Source organism: Rhamphochromis sp. 'chilingali', assembly GCF_963969265.1.
Source record: "Rhamphochromis sp. 'chilingali' genome assembly, chromosome: 13".
NCBI classification, from domain to species: domain Eukaryota; kingdom Metazoa; phylum Chordata; class Actinopteri; order Cichliformes; family Cichlidae; genus Rhamphochromis; species Rhamphochromis sp. 'chilingali'.
In genome coordinates, this window is record NC_137940.1 from 22,157,465 (window position 1) to 22,172,903 (window position 15,439).

Genomic DNA, 15,439 nt, shown 5'->3' on the forward strand with positions numbered 1-15,439 from the left:
AAAAGATCACAAAATCTTCTGTTGCATTTGCCAGAAACCATCTTGATGATCCATAAAACTGGGAAATATCTTCAAAAGCGGAACTTTTTGGAAAGTTTGAGCCCCATTGCATCTGGCAAGGAGCTAACAAGGACATCGTACCAACAGTCAAACATGGTGGTGGTAGTGTGATGGTCTGGAGCTGCTTTGCGATCGTGGCTCAAGAGTTGGGAGTTCACCTTGTAATCGGAAGGTTGCCGGTTCGAGCCCCGGCTCGGACAGTCTAAGTTGTTGTGTCCTTGGGCAAGACACTTCACCCGTTGCCTACTGGTGATGGTCAGAGGGCCCGGTGGCGCCAGTGTCCGGCAGCCTCGCCTCTGTCAGTGCGCCCCAGGGTGGCTGTGGCTACAATGTAGCTGCCATCACCTGTGTGTGAATGTGTGTGTGGATGACTGGATGTGTAAAGCGCTTTGGGGTCCTTAGGGACTAGTAAAGCACTATACAAATACAGGCCATTTACCTTTGCTGCTTCAGGACCTGAATGACCTGCCGTAATTGATGAAACCATAAATTCTTCTCTCTACCAGAAAATCCTGAAGGAGAATGTCTGGCCATCAGTTCATGCCTTGAAGCTCAATAGCACTTAAGCTATGCACCAGGACAATGATCCAAAAACACACCAGCAGGTCCACTTCTGAAAACACAAAATTAAGGTTGTGGAGTGGCCTAATCACTTCAGCCTGATTGAGATGCTTTGGCATGACCATTCATGCTTGAAACCCTCCCCTGTGGCTGGATTAAAACAATTTTGCAAAGAAGAATGGGCCAAAATTCCTCCACAGTGATGTGAAAGAGTCATTACCAGTTATTGCAAGCACGTTATTACAGTTCTTGCTGCCAAGGGTCACACGGTCAATTATTAGGTTTAGGGGGAACTACTTTTTCACACAGGGCCAAGTAGGCTTTCGATACTTTTTTCCCTTAATAGATGAAATGCTCATTTAAACACTGCATTTGGTATTTACTCTGGTTATTTTTGTCTAATATTAAAATTTCCCTGATTATCTGAAAGATGAAAGTGTGACAAATATGCAAAAAAATAAGAAAGAAAATAAGAAAGGGGCAAATACTTTGCTGGAATTCACTGCAAAAAACATGAGCTAACATCAAAGGGACAGTTCACCCAAAAAGTTACATTTTTTCTTCCTCGGCCATTTAACCATTTAGATCGTTTCAGTGCAAGTTGTCTAGTTTTAAAAATACAAGTTTTAGAACTATCTGCCTTCACTTGAATTGAATGGAGATGCAGGTAATCAAACAATTTTTGAAAACATTGCAGCAGCGCCCCTTCCTAGAAATCATGACCTGCATAGCCCACAATGTCTACAAACCTTGTTGTCAGCAGTTTCATGTGCGACCTGTTCTTTCCAACCAAAAGGAGCGTGGTTGTAGGTAACGTTACAGTTCAGCAGATGCAGACATCAGTGTTGTTTTCTTGTCACAAGCATGAGCCTCTTGTGATGGTTACAGGGCCATTGCTGTCTGCAGGGTGATGCACCTTTTTTTATCTCTGAGGTTTATAGATTTTGAATCTGAAAGACCAAAGTGATAATTGGGCTTTTTCTCCGGCTGGCTGGGCTGTGATCAAAATGTAGCAGAAGGTGATAAACTACAAAGTGTTTTTCAGACTGGACAGGATTTTGTTTATTGCTGGGACTGAATGATGCTTCCTCTAGTTTCCACATACAGTAAAATTAGCTCTCAGGAGCTCTGTGAATTCCAAATTAAAGAAGTTTTACTGTATTTTAAAGTTATTTAAATAAAACTTTTTTAATCTGCAGACCCTGTGTGAAACTTCTCTCCAGCACATAACGCTGTTGTCTTTTAGGTTTTGAGATCTCTGAGTACCAGAAGCGACAGGCAGCCATGACAGTGAGAAAAGTGACCAAACAGAAAGGTGAGGCAACAAGAAGATATCAGGTGATTTCCCTTTTTTTTTTTTCTTCGCTGGTGTGCTCTGTCTTCTCATCGCTGTTTACTCTTCCCTTTACCTGCTCTGTTTTTTTGCTTTCTACACCTTTTTTGACACATACTTTGTTTATGGATGGACCTAGACTAGCCTTGTAAGTCTAGGTAAGCTAGAAAAGTCATGAGCATTCACGCGTTCTCGCTATATTACTTCAGATGTATCTCCTTTTAAGTTAAATGTCTGTCAGCCTATACATGAGACTACGTTGAAGATATGACCTGATATGAGTTGTAAAGCAGCTGTTAAGCATCAATGAAAAGACAGAGGGCTGTTTGCATGAAGTATTGAGTTTAAAGGAGGATGCCGGTGTTCATGACATGTGGGTCCTGTGTCACGCTTGCCTTGAAAGTGATTTAAAATATCGCACAGAGCTTGAATTTTTCTTCTCTTACTGAGGAAAGGCCTCTTCCCACTGCACATGTTTCGCAGAAGGTGCCGAAAAACGTTTTATCACTTGTAATTCTAATGCTGAAACACTCAAAACCCTGTTTTAGATTTAAACAAACTGCTTGGTTTCTGAGCCAACTACTGTTTTGTCTATTTTTATTCAATGCAGACCTTTTATTTATTTGTTTATTCGAATAGGGACTACATAGCATGAACCATGTCGCACAGCACAGCATGGGCTAATAAGTTAATTTGCATTGCTAAGTATAGAATATAAGAACTTCAGGACTCATAACATAGCAAAGCACACACTGTAGTATAGTGAATTATTATCCAATTATTCGGGAACAGCAGGATTGATCCCTCTTTGAAGGAAAAGTGATCCTAATCCGGATCCAGTTTGAGTCCCCCTATACAAAAAATCCTGAAACCTGTTTTTTACAATTGAGGATATAGACTATATTGCCAAAAGTATTCACTCGTCTGTCTTCACACGCATATGAACATGAGTGACATCCCATTCTTAATCCGTGGAGTTTAATGCCGGTCCAACGTTAGCAGCTTTAACAGCTGGGAGGGCTTTCCACAAGGTTTAGAAGTGTTTATAGGAACTTTTGACCATTTTTCCAGGAGCTCATTTGTGTGGTTGGATAAAAAGGCCTCCACCCTAATTCATCCCAAAGATGTTCTTTCAAGTTGAGATCGGGACTCTGTGCAGGCCAGTCAAGTTCTTCCACACCAAACTCGCTCATGCCTGTTCACTGGTGCACAGTCATGTTGGACTACGTTAAGAGTTCCTACGGGTTCAAGCCCAACTCCTGAAAAACAACCCCACACCACAATATCACGCCCACCAAACTTTATACATGGCACAATGCAGTCAGACATGCACTGTTCTCCTGGCAACCACCAAACCCAGACTCGTCCATCGGATTGCCAGACCAAGAAGCGTGATTTGTCTCTCCAGAGAACTGATCGAGCTCTCTAGAGTCCAGTGGTGGTGTGCTTTACACCACTGCATGTGACGCATCAGCTGCTCGACCATGGAAACCCATTCCATGAAGCAATCTACGCACTGATCTTGATCTGAAGGCTACATGAACTTTGGAGGTCTGTAGCGATTGACTCTGCAGAAAGTTGGCGACTTCTACCCACATCAACATCAAGTGACCCCGCTCTGTGATCTTACGTGGCCTACTACTTCGCTTCCTCTTTGTCATAATAACACAAACAGTTAACTGTGGAATATTTAGAAGTGGGGAAATTTCACGATTGGACTTGTTGCACAGGTGGCATCCTATCATGGTACCACGGTGGAATTCACCAAGCTCCTGAGAGCGACACATTCTTTCACAAATATTTGTAGAAGCAGTCTGCATGCTTAGGTGCTGGATTTTATACACCCGTGACCATTAACGTGATTGGAACACCTTAGTTCAATGATCTGGATGGGTGAGTGAATACTTTTGGCAATATAGTGTATATAACAGTGCCTCACCAATCCTACTAGATGCTTCACATGTTGCTGATCCCAAAGCTCATACTGGAACTACAAGGGCAACCTGATTACGTAATTTTTATGTATGAGTAAAAGTATTATTAGAAAATCTAATAAAATGATCAAAACTTAGCTTATTTGATTTCTTTTGTTTGATAGGGTGAGCTTCCCTACTTCCTATCCACACTTTTATATCATCACAGAGGGACTTGATTGCAGTAGATCCTGCATGTGACCGAGAGGTTATACAATAGCTTAAATATGCAAAGCCTGCAGAGTGTAGCATTGGAATAACAGCCTGGGTATTCACAGTATTCACAAAATGTAATGAGAAGAATCATCAGAATTCTTTTTTTAAGGAATGGACACACAAGCTTGCAGTGATTTTTAAAATACATGGCTTGATTTAAAGTTTTTGCATACAAAACGTGTTTTGTTCCCCAGACACAATACATATGTGTGTAAATTAGTCAAACTTATCCCATTCTTTACATACTAGCATGTGTGGAGTCACTGCAGCCTCTACTGACAACCATGTGAGACTCACGAATCTCCTCCTTCTAAAAGTACGTGTTTTGATAGTGAACGACTAAAGCATTTTGAAATCATATGATTTTTTTTGATTCATCCTATATTTACCGAAAGGATTGTTGAAATGCAAACAGTGACATCCAATTGATTTTAATGATCAGACATTATTGTCTGTCTCATGCAATTTTATAAGACAAATGCTGCATTCAGTGGGAATTGGCCATGAGAGTGGTTGTTGGTGCTTTTGGTGCAAACAGAAACAAAACAATAGCTGTTTTGGTGAACACTGAACGCTGTGATATCTCGTAACATGTTCCACAGTTGGTCATGATTTATAATAAAATAGGGAGATTATGCCTTTTCTTCTAATTTACAGATTGAAAGTGTTCTGTTTTAATGCTACATATGTGACATTAAAAATCTATGACACATGTGTGGTATCAAAAACTGCATAGAGACCTACACTTGCCACTTATCTCGGTAAAAGAAGGAAGACGTTGAACAAGTTATTCAGAATGATAATTCTCGACGAAGCATCGGCGACAAAGCACCCACATGTCCAAACTGCCGGTATCATCCTTTACTATTTAGCCATTTTAGTGCTAGGCTAGATGTTTGTACATTTACCATTACTGATGTTCTTGCCAGTTTCACAATAAGCATGACCATCCATTAAGGTATTAATGAACTAATGACCACTGCTGGAATGTTCTCTCTGACATTAGGAACCCAGTAGATGTCTGTCAGAAGTAAATGTTGTCTGTTTCTAAGTGCTATATGTGTACATTGGCTGGCACAAGGTGAAGTACTCTCTTGAATTTCAGATTCATTTATAGATTTCATCTTGAGAAAGAGGGCCATGTTGTATGGACATGGTTTGAAAATGATAAAGGTATATGCATTAGAGTTCTCCTTAGAGCTAGCACAATAAGATGCCATGGCAACTGCTAAGCAGCATTGGGAGGTGTTGTGTCTAACGTTGGCATTGGAGCATGCGGTCACTGTCCAATCTGTTTACAAGCATTATGCTGTCTATAAACAGATAAACAGGTTCCACTAACACAAAGAGATCGAACCCTTCTAACTGCTAAAACAGTGTCTGGCCAAAAACAAAAGACACTGTTTCTCATCTTCTCATATTCTTTTCCTAAGATGCCATGGCAACTTTTGAATATTTCATCTCCAAATATTGATTGTATTTAATAATGACAGTAGCATAGTTGTGATGCTTGTAGACTGTAGCTCGACGACATTGTAGACTGTAGTTAAATGCATATTAACAGCTTTCTGTTGGCTCTATTTTCGCCACTCTTGTGTTCTCAAGTGTCGAGGGTGCTATTCAAACAAACGTGCTGTTAACAAACATGGTGGAACAGCGCCCCTTTGTCCAAATGCTCGATTTCATCGGCGTATCAGTTGTAATCTGCTGCTTCTCTTGTTTGCCCGCCACAGAGTTTGATTGAATAGCATCCTTAGTCTCCCTTGTGTCATTGCTAGAGCTGAATCTCCCAATTCAGCTTTCATCATATATTCATCATATTTTCGGGATTAATATGCAGGAATGTTAACAGTGAAGACCCATTTTGTATGTCTATGTGCCTGTTTTTGTGGAAGCATGACTTGATGTTGTGTTGTTGTGCCTGTTCCAGATGCAGTACTGATAACGTTTCCTCTTTGCTATCTGCCTCCCTCCTTCTTCTTTTTTTCTCTTTTGCTTTGTGCCCTGCACTGCCTCCTTGTCCCCTCTCCCTCCCCCACAAAACCTTCTTGCTCTTTTTTTTGTTTTGTTTTTTTGGCGCCTGCCTTCCCAGGTGTAAACAGGTGCACGCCCCCTTCATACCCGCCCCCACAGGACCCCCTCAGTGTGGGGCAGTATGAGGTAACGGAGGACATGGCACAAGGAGAGGTTTTTGAATTCAGTCAATCCAAAAGAGGCCAGGCTCCTTTCTGGCAGAATTTTAGTAGATTAGCTCCATTTAAGAAATAGAGATACACAGACTCTTCCGATGGACCAGCTATTTTTCTTAGAAGCACTAAACACTGGATGATCATGTCCCCCCTCCCCCCCCCCATGATGAAGAAAAAAAAAAAACAACAACACACAAACACGAGACTTTGAAGTTAAGGACCAATGTTAATATAGAGTGTGATTGGAAGCCGCGAGAGGACTGAAGACTTGGATTTAAAACAAAGAAAAAACATATAAAAAAATAAACACAACTTTACAGTTCATATATGTTAGTAACATTCTTAGTTATCATGCTTCTCCGGCTGAGTCAACTGTCACAAACTCTTCCCCCCTTTCTGGATAATCACGCCATCTGAATGTCCTGAAGTCATCGAGATTGTTACATGAGATCATTTTCAATCCATCTTCTGGATAGAAACACGAGGCCAAGCCAAGTCATTCCCAGTAGTATGATTGTGACCAAAACAAAAAAACTACAAAAAAAGCTGAGATCTTGCTGTGCTGCTATGAGAGATTGTTTGATGCATTCTTCTGAATGCGAGACGACGACCTCAGCCGATCGCCGCGGCCTGTGAAGGACTTGCCAAGCTCGGCTGTCAACCTCACCTCTGAGTTAGCTCCATCCTGCCACTGATCATGCACCCATCCAGCCATCTCTGCGCTGCTGATGTCTGCGTCTGGACCTCCTCCTCGCACTCAGAGCTTCATTCTCTTCTCTGTAGCAGCTTGCATATAATAGCCCCCTCCTCTCTCTTTCTTTTCACAGTCTGACATTAGGTGTTCCCTTCCTTCTCCACATCCCACTCGTCCTCTCTATCTCTCCATCCACCTGCTCTGCCTCTGTGAGTCAGTGGCTCTCAGAGGAAGAGTTTCACTCTTTTGTAAACCTGCCATTGGCCGTGATGTGATGATGGGTCAGGGAACAAATCAATAGGCGGAACATCAATAGTATATTTACATCCGTTCACCAACCACTCGTGACAGGGTATTCATGTCCGATCGCGCTGAGGGGGTGTGTGCGCGCGCTGGATTTGGCAGTGAGCTTAGATGAAGCAGCTGGGAGCAGGAGATAGGCCGGCAACGGTCCGCCTGCCTTGTGCCACAGCCCCTCTCCCATCCCGCCCTCCCTAGAGACCACCCCTGTAGCACTGTGCTGGCACCTGGGTGGAAAAGAGAGAAAAAAGCACAGCCTACCTCCAGAAAACGAGCGGTAAAAGTGAAGTTGTGATGCATTGGCCAAAAGAATAACATGTCAGCTGTCAAAGAAAAGACTTCGGTTGATTATTTTGTGTCACTCCCACTGTAAAAAAGCACAGCACGTACTCCCGTTTTGAGTATGAGCGATACAAATATCAACACGTCAGTGTGACCAATAAGTAAGAAGCCCATCCAGTATTCAAGGGGGTGGGGGGTGTCTAAAAAAGTGATAATGATTTGTGAAGTGGACCAAAACTAACTGGGGAAACAAAAAAGTCCACCGCAGCAGCGCAAGTCGATACCGTATACGGAGGTAGAAAGGCGAATTTAATCTGTAGCATGCAGGTTTCCTCTGACACATTCATACATCTCTATAGACTCCAGCTCCAAACCTCTGCTTTCTGCCTCACCCCTCCTCACGTTGCCCCACTCCCCCCAGATCTGGCAGTTAGCTCCAGCTCTGCTTAAGTGATTTCCAAAGGACTGTGGCGTGATCAGATTGGTTTTGTTTAATCAACAAAAACGTGTGTGAAGCCGTGGTCTGCGAGAGATCCTAGCATTATAGAGTCCTTCAGCAGTAAAAGAGAAGATCTGAGGAAGTGAAGAGGAAAATCTTACATGCATCGTGAAGACGTATTCTTTTTTTCCCACACTTGGAATGTAAGTGAAACATCTGTCCACGGTTTGTGACCACGTTTTGACCTCAGACACAGGAGTACATTTTGTGTTGAATTATATCACCAGATGGACAGTACATATACAGTTTGACAATTTGTGCAATGTGATATATCATTCTATATCTATCACTATTCACTACAGTGTGATATGAAAGAGTTATATTGTTCTATGTCATTTGTTTGCCTTCTTATAGGCCTTATAACCTGTTGGAGAAAAAACAGACCTTACAATTGCTTTGTATGTTGTAATTTATGTTTTGTTTCAGTAAAGGAAGTTGAGAAATTGGGTGAGTTGGCTGCTGGTGTCTGTAGAGATGGCTCCCAGTGAGATTGTTTTGGAAGATAGTTCTCCTGGCTGGGACGGCAAAAAAAGATATGGTTCCTAGGCTATCGTAACCTCAGGTCCCTTGTTATGGCCCGCTCTGCCTACCTTCCCTGCTCCCTCCAACTCCCTGCTTAACACTACCACCAGTACCAACATACAGATACAAGCATGCAGGCAAACGCACACACTAATAATCATGCTTACTTGCTGGCCCGTTCTGCTGCGGAGAGGAGAGATGCTATCTAACAGTGCCTTCCAGCATTCCACTAGTGATTATCTATTCAGTTTCACAGGCAGATTTGAATTAGTCATGTATTTTCCCTTCAGTGCATCTCTCACTCTCTCTTCCGTTCTGTTCCCACAACCCCCGCCCCTTCCCTCATGCACACTGGGAATTCCTCGTTCCCCAGTGCACGAGAGCCGCTCGGACAGAAACTTAGGCTACGTTCACACTGCAGGTCTTAATGCTCAATTCCGATTTTTTGATCAAATCCGATTTTTTTTGTCTGCTCGTTCACACTACAAATAAAATGCGACAGCAAACGCGCTCTAGTGTGAACCCTCAAAGCGGCCGCATGCACAAAAGAAGACGTCACACACAACGCGCTCTGTTTAGACCCAGAGCAAACAGTATTGTTTGACTGTTTCAGACTTTACGTTTCCCATTTTTGCTTTAAGTTATAAAGTTATTTTGTTATTTACATTTGGCCTAATAATTATCCTTATTGCTGTTTTAGAGAGGAGCGGTGCTTCAAAGGATAGTTAAAGACTTCTGTCAGAATCTGCAGATTATACAGTACTAATAAAATGTTCACATTTCTCCAACGTTGTCTTCCCAACAGTTTCACTGACATCTACACTGGATGGCCAGGAAGCGTTCGCGATGTCTTCTCGGGCGCTGATAATTGGTGTCTGTCTTGTGTCAGTGACATAAAAGACAGATTTAATGCGACATGACCATTTAATTAATGACCATTCAGCAGTCGCTTTCTAAAACATCGGATATGTATCGGATTCAGTACCACATACGAAAGTGACCCAGATCGGATTTGAAAATATCGGATTTGTGCCGTTCACACTGTCATACCATGATCGGATATGGGTCGCATAGGGTCAAAAAAGTCGGATTTGATGTGCTTTAGCCTGCAGTGTGAACGTAGCCTTAGAGGTCAGGCCACTTTTTCCATATAAGTAGATACTGTGCTGTTTGACTGTGACCCATTTAAAAATTGAAAGACGACTCATTTTCATATATTATCGCACATTTACATAGGAGCAGTTTTATTGCACATTAGAAATGTATTCCAATTTCAGATGTTTAGAAACATCGACTTCTTTTATTGTGTATTTAACACGCTGAGTTTAATTTGAATATATAGTAGGAAGCAGATTTCCATTGGTCAACTTAGGTTCGCGTGTCGATCTATATTATTAAAAGTGAGTTATGAATCAAGAGTCATCTATTTTACCTTTATCAGCTACACACTGTAAATACTGTAAAAAGAACAGATCATATATTTGGATATCGGTATTTTGCGTTGGAGACGAATGTTGTTCCAGTTCTAGCGTGCGGTAGATCTCAGTACCAGGTAATTGCATGCTTGTGGCATCCAATATTTTGCATGAGACTTAAGGCAACACTTAACGAGATCATTTAGTTTTGTTTAACTTCCAATTGAATCTTCTTTTCTTTTTTTTCCCCCCGGCAACACAGAACCATTCATTTGTGTGTACCCATACCATCTCACTAAAGGGAGTTCTTTTCTCTGTCCACCTGTCTCCTGCTCACTTGGCATTACAGGTTGTAGCTTCTGTTTTTTGTATTACTATTATTACTATTATTATTATTTATTGACACATAAGAGGGGAACATCTTTTCCTGAATAAAACACTGAACTGCTGATAGGGAAAATCAAAGGCACTGATGTTCTCTTAGCCCAGATATGATGGGTACTATAAACTCTAGCATCGTTTTAAACCCACACTGCTATGCTACAGACTGCTGGTTAATATTTTTTTCCTAAATATATGACTTTTTTTGGTTTGTTTTATTTTTTTGTGGAGTGCCATTATGTGCAGAGGCAAAACGGGTAATCATTTTTCTACGACAACAGTGAACCAAATATGAGTTAGCACTGATCTTGGGTGTTTGTGTATAGATTTAGAGCTGAATAAATTCGAAACCTCTTGGGACGGGCTAAAAATAAACATAATCCTGAAGAGACACACACACAGTATTTCACAGCTGTTCATATCACACTCTTGTTCCTTTTAAGTACAATGACTTGACATTACAAAGCAGTTCCTCGCTTGTATTTATTGACAGCAGTATTAAACAGTACCATTTTGGCCACATGGTTTCAATGATGTATATACGCTGGTTTGAGTTTTCTTATAAAGCTATCAATCTGACCTTGTGCTCCGAGCTGAGAGGATAGCCTTCTGTGCAAATTTATTTCTGTTTTTTCGCTTTCTCTTTCCAGTCATATAACTAAGGCCAAGTTAGTTGAATGCATCAGAAGTTCCACAGATTTATGTAATTCCTTCTAGTCCAGGGTGAGCCAGTAGACGCGTTCACTCACAGTTAGCATAGCAACATCTTCAGTAGGAACTCCTTGGAGTCGGTTATGCAGTCCTGTGCTGTTCCAGAATAGTCAGGGTAAAAGTCTTCAATGAGCCATATGCCGATGTTGGTGTTCAATGGCAACAAACAGAAGACTGACATCCCACATTTGGACACTATTCATTGTATATTACCATCTGGTTTCAGGGTTTGGTTTGGGAGGGGGGGGTGTCTGGATTTTTTTTTTTTTTCTCAAGTGAAAAATGTACTCACAGAATCCATATCCTTTGTCATCATATGCAAACATTTGTCATTTTCTTTCTTGCTGGCTTTTGAGTTTGATTATTTGTTGTAGAGATGAAAAACCTGAAAAATAATGCCTATTCAATCCAGAAACTGTGAATGGGAGAGTGGAAATGTCAACTGTATGTACATTATATGTTTTGATGTAATCAGAAGCACTGGGAATATGTTGTACTTTGCTGTAAAAAAAAATCAATCCATATCTGATATAGCTGTACTTTTTGTTGAAAATAAAACTACAGAACTGCGGGGGGGAGGGTTCGAGGCATCAGTCTGTGAGTGAGAGCATTGTGCTGGCCTTCCTGTCGTGTGACATCATCTCCTGTTTGTTTGTAGGGCCCATTCCTAACAGTTGACACATTAACTCCAGGATATATTATGTACGATAAATAATATTACAGTGGTAATCACTAATCACACACACACACAAAAGAAAACTTTTTTTTTTAAATCAACAAACTTCTAAACACTAAAATTGAATCCTGAAAATAATTATGCTCTAATCAATAAGTAATGAGCGTTATGGAAATATATTCTCCCAGCTGGAGGCACTGAAGTGGAGGCTTTTCATTCTGCTTCCTGGTGTTTTGAAGTCCAAAGACACAAGAATGTTTTTCAGGCAAGATCTAAGACATCCTGTTGTGGTGCAGACAGTGTGTGTGTGTGTGTGTGTGTGTGTGTGTCTGGATGTCTAAATAAGTAAGGTGACTACATGTGTCTGTGTAATGTTACCCGAGTGAAGGAGTGAGCCAAAGTTGATTTAGTGAGGTAATATCAGAATAACAATAGTGCCTGTGAGGAGCCTCAGATTTTGATATCCACAACGTATGGTGTTACTGTGGTCTCTAGTGGCCACTGATGTTGTTACACTTCCCAAAGATACAGTGGATTTTCCAACATGGAGCCCTCCTTTTGCTTCTAAAAGCTTCATAGACATGAAAGAAAATCATCTGACTTCACAGCTATAAACAATTCGGATGTAAAACAGTCCTTTAGCTTGTTCTGGTAAAAATTTAAAAAATGTATAAAAGAAAGAAAATTTTTAAAAAAGAAGAAAAGCATCACATGGCGTCTGAGGTTTCATGTTTCAAGTAATTTCTCAGGATCAGAGGAATGTCCAAGCTGTCAATTGCAGGCTCCTTGTTAGCAAAAGGGAGGTATCCTCTGATTGCCAGTCGAGCCTGTGACATCAGAGATTTGGGGCAAACTGTTGAAGAAACAGAAAACAACATTTGTATGCTGAGGTATTATAGCACCAACTCATAACAAAAGGCACTTTATGACAATTTAGGTAAAGACCCCACAGAGTATTAAAGGGAAAACCACAACCATCAGATGATCCCCTATGAGCGAGCGCATGGTGACTGTAGGAAGAAAAAACTTCCTTTGAACAGGAAGAAACCTCTGGCAGAACCGGGCTCAGGGAGGGGCAGCACTTCTGCCATGACTGGTTCGTGTAAAGAAGAAAGACGAGAGAATATAAAATTGAATGGCATGCAGCAGTGGTGTATAAACACATGTGAAATGTAAAGAGTAAAGAAGAAATCCTCATTGCATCACGGGACAGCCCCCTGCAGCCTGAGCCTATTACAGCATAACTAAGTGATGGTTGAAAGTCACCTGATCCATCCTTACTATAACCTTTATTAAAAAAAAACCCAAAAGGAAAGTTTTGAGTCTAATCTCAAAAGCACAGAGGATGTTTGTCCCCTGAATTCAAACTGGGAGCTGGTTCCAGAGGCGAGGGGTCTGAAGGCTCTGTCTCCCATTCTACTTCAGAAACTCTAAGAACAATAAGTTAGGCTGCAGCGTGAAAGCAAAGCTCTATCATCATGGGGTCTGATCATTCAAGATTTTGTATGTGAGGAGAAGGATTTTAAATTAAATTCGGGTGTGACTCGCTCTCACCTCTCTCCTTGAGGAGAAGAAGCAGAGCTTCGTTCTGCTTAGTGGTTTTGTCAATGATGAGTGTCGGCAGATAGACGTCTGCTCCAAAGTCTATAAGAAGCTGAATGTACTCCACCCCACAGCCGTAGCGGAGACACACCTCCAAAACTGTCTTCGGCTGTTTGATCCTGGCCAACATTTTCTCATCTGTGCAGTTGTAGTTGGAATTTGCACCGTGAAGAAGGAGCAGTTTAAAGCAGTCCAAGTGTCCATACACAGCTGAGATGTAGAGGGGCCCTCTGCACGCTGTGGCATTGGAGGCCCATTCGGGGACTTTGGGCTTCACATCTACCTCAGCTCCAAACCGAAGCAGCTCTCTGAGTATGTCGACGTCACCCTCTCGGGCAGCGGTCAGCACCGGGGAGCAGTTGTTGTACTGGCTGCCATTGGGATCTGCTCCAGCATTCAGCAGTGAAACTACACAGTCCAGATGTTTCCCACTGACAGCTGTGAACAGAGGCGTCTGGGCCTTCACGTCCAAGCTGTCAACCTGGATTCAGACATAAGAAACCAACAGGCTTTTTTAAAAGTAGAAACAAAGTTTGTTGATACAAGAAATTACGCCACTGATTTATACCGCAAGTACTTTTCCCCTGAGTAAGTATCAAATACCGTCCTGTGTGCATGCGAGTAAGTGACTGGATCACAGTTTAACACCCTTCTAAGTGAAGGTATCATTTGCACAACCCAACATCTACATGTGTGCCACCGCAAGCTGTCACCTTTACTTCAGTACGATATGGTTAGCAGCTCTGTAGCTCACTGTAAGTGAAATGCTGAACTGACAATGTTGACTCTGCTCTGCTGCTGTGGGAAATCTAACCCCCCAAGGCTACTGATTAGGCTTTGACTGAAGATAATCAATTCGTTCTGCAAATCTATTGATAGACATCTGCTGGCTTGTGCACTGAATGCACAGGAAACAAAGAGAAACATTGTTAATAGCTTGAAAAACCCAAAGAAGCATCTAATAGATGCTCTGCAGAACTGAGACGTGCTGCGAAGTTGGACTGTGTTGGTCTTGTGACTCCTAGTAACTGCTTCCACACTGCACTTAAAAATTTGATCTATTGTTCGAATTTAAAAAATCATTACGCCAGCTTTAATGCCCAAATTGTAAAATGTAATGATGCAATATATTGTAATATCACACCTTGTTTTATTACTCTTCCCTTTGAACAAAATAAAAAGAAAGAAAATCCATGATGTCCAAGTCCAAAATGTCATTTTTGTTAATAAAAAAATGAAGGCAACTTGTTACACCCTCAACATTTCATCATCCTCTCTACAAAGTCTCACCTCTGCTCCGTGCCCCAGTAGCAGCTCCAGGCACCTCAGATGTCCCAGTGCAGCAGCAGTGCGCAAGGGAGTTACGGGGACCCCCCACCCACTTCGAGCATTGATAGACTTTCTGTAATCCTCCTGAGACAGAAGCTCTGAGAGCAGAGCTACATCGTCGCTGCTCACGGCGTTGTTCAGAGCCTGACTCTGCTCGCCGTCCTCATCCTCCTCCTTGGGCTGGAGCAGGGAGAAGATCTTAGAAATGTCCATCAAACTCATGTTGGCAGCTCGGCCCAGAACCATACTGGGACTCCAGGCTAGTTCAAGTTAAAACCCTTTCATCTGCAACAGCAGAGAAAGACCATAACACCATAACTTGTCTATCGGCTTATGTTTTGTTAAGACTCATTTTTTAACATCAGAATAGCAGAAACATGAAAGAATAAGGCTCACAAGCATACACCGCAATCACGAGATAAATCAGTTTGTGCCAACTGCAACTGCAGCAGTGTGGGATTTACACTGGGAAGACACCTACCTCACCTTGTTGCTTGTTGATGGTGTTTCCAACGGGATAAGTCGAAACCCTTTCAGAGCTCCAATAAAACACAAGTCACGTGAAGTAAAGGTCCTTGAGGAATGCCCAATGCTTCCACTGGTGCAACGAGTTGAGAAAAGTGCAGTGTGTGTATGTGTGTGCTTAAACTGACAAAGGTGCCAGAGCTCCTTTCTGGGGTGGGGCGGGGGGTGTTT

General features: G+C 41.9%; 2 protein-coding genes across 11 annotated transcripts in view; one reads left to right on the top strand and one right to left on the bottom strand.

The window, feature by feature from the left end:
- arhgef9a (Cdc42 guanine nucleotide exchange factor (GEF) 9a) overlaps positions 1–11,925 on the top strand; it is a 49,124-nt gene extending 37,199 nt beyond the window's left edge. For 6 of the 8 annotated variants that reach the window (XM_080901887.1, XM_080901880.1, XM_080901881.1 and 3 more), the window contains 2 exons: positions 1,868–1,936; positions 6,236–11,925. In XM_080901887.1, the coding sequence (XP_080758013.1) occupies positions 1,868–1,936; positions 6,236–6,411 (245 nt within the window). In that variant the 3' untranslated portion in view covers positions 6,412–11,925. Of the gene's footprint in view, positions 1–1,867; positions 1,960–5,248; positions 5,317–6,235 lie in introns of all 8 variants that reach the window. The other 2 variants (XM_080901882.1, XM_080901883.1) reach the window with 2 other exon arrangements.
- asb12a (ankyrin repeat and SOCS box-containing 12a) lies at positions 11,641–15,400 on the bottom strand. Of its 3 annotated transcripts, XM_080901890.1 has the most exons (5): positions 15,225–15,400; positions 14,705–15,028; positions 13,367–13,895; positions 12,788–12,905; positions 12,529–12,665 (listed from the first exon to the last, which is right to left on the bottom strand). In XM_080901890.1, the coding sequence occupies exons 2-4, from the start codon at positions 14,987–14,989 to the stop codon at positions 12,802–12,804; spliced, it is 918 nt and encodes a 305-aa protein (XP_080758016.1). In that variant the 5' UTR covers positions 14,990–15,028; positions 15,225–15,400; the 3' UTR covers positions 12,529–12,665; positions 12,788–12,801. The 3 variants fall into 3 exon arrangements, with proteins under 3 accessions (XP_080758015.1, XP_080758014.1, XP_080758016.1); XM_080901889.1 differs by lacking the exon at positions 12,788–12,905 and having other exon boundaries at positions 11,641–12,665; positions 15,230–15,398; XM_080901888.1 differs by lacking the exon at positions 12,788–12,905 and having other exon boundaries at positions 11,641–12,665; positions 15,225–15,397.
- Positions 15,401–15,439: the final 39 nt, after the last annotated feature.

Bases quoted from the DNA above. Each gene is read 5' to 3' on its own strand.
- asb12a (XM_080901889.1), bottom strand. From the start codon at position 14,989: ATGGTTCTGGGCCGAGCTGCCAACATGAGTTTGATGGACATTTCTAAG. The intron at 13,896-14,704 runs GTGAGACTTTGT...GTCTGAATCCAG, and splicing joins TACTGGGGCACGGAGCAGAG to GTTGACAGCTTGGACGTGAA. The intron at 12,666-13,366 runs GTGAGAGCGAGT...TTTCTTCAACAG, and splicing joins TCTTCTCCTCAAGGAGAGAG to TTTGCCCCAAATCTCTGATG.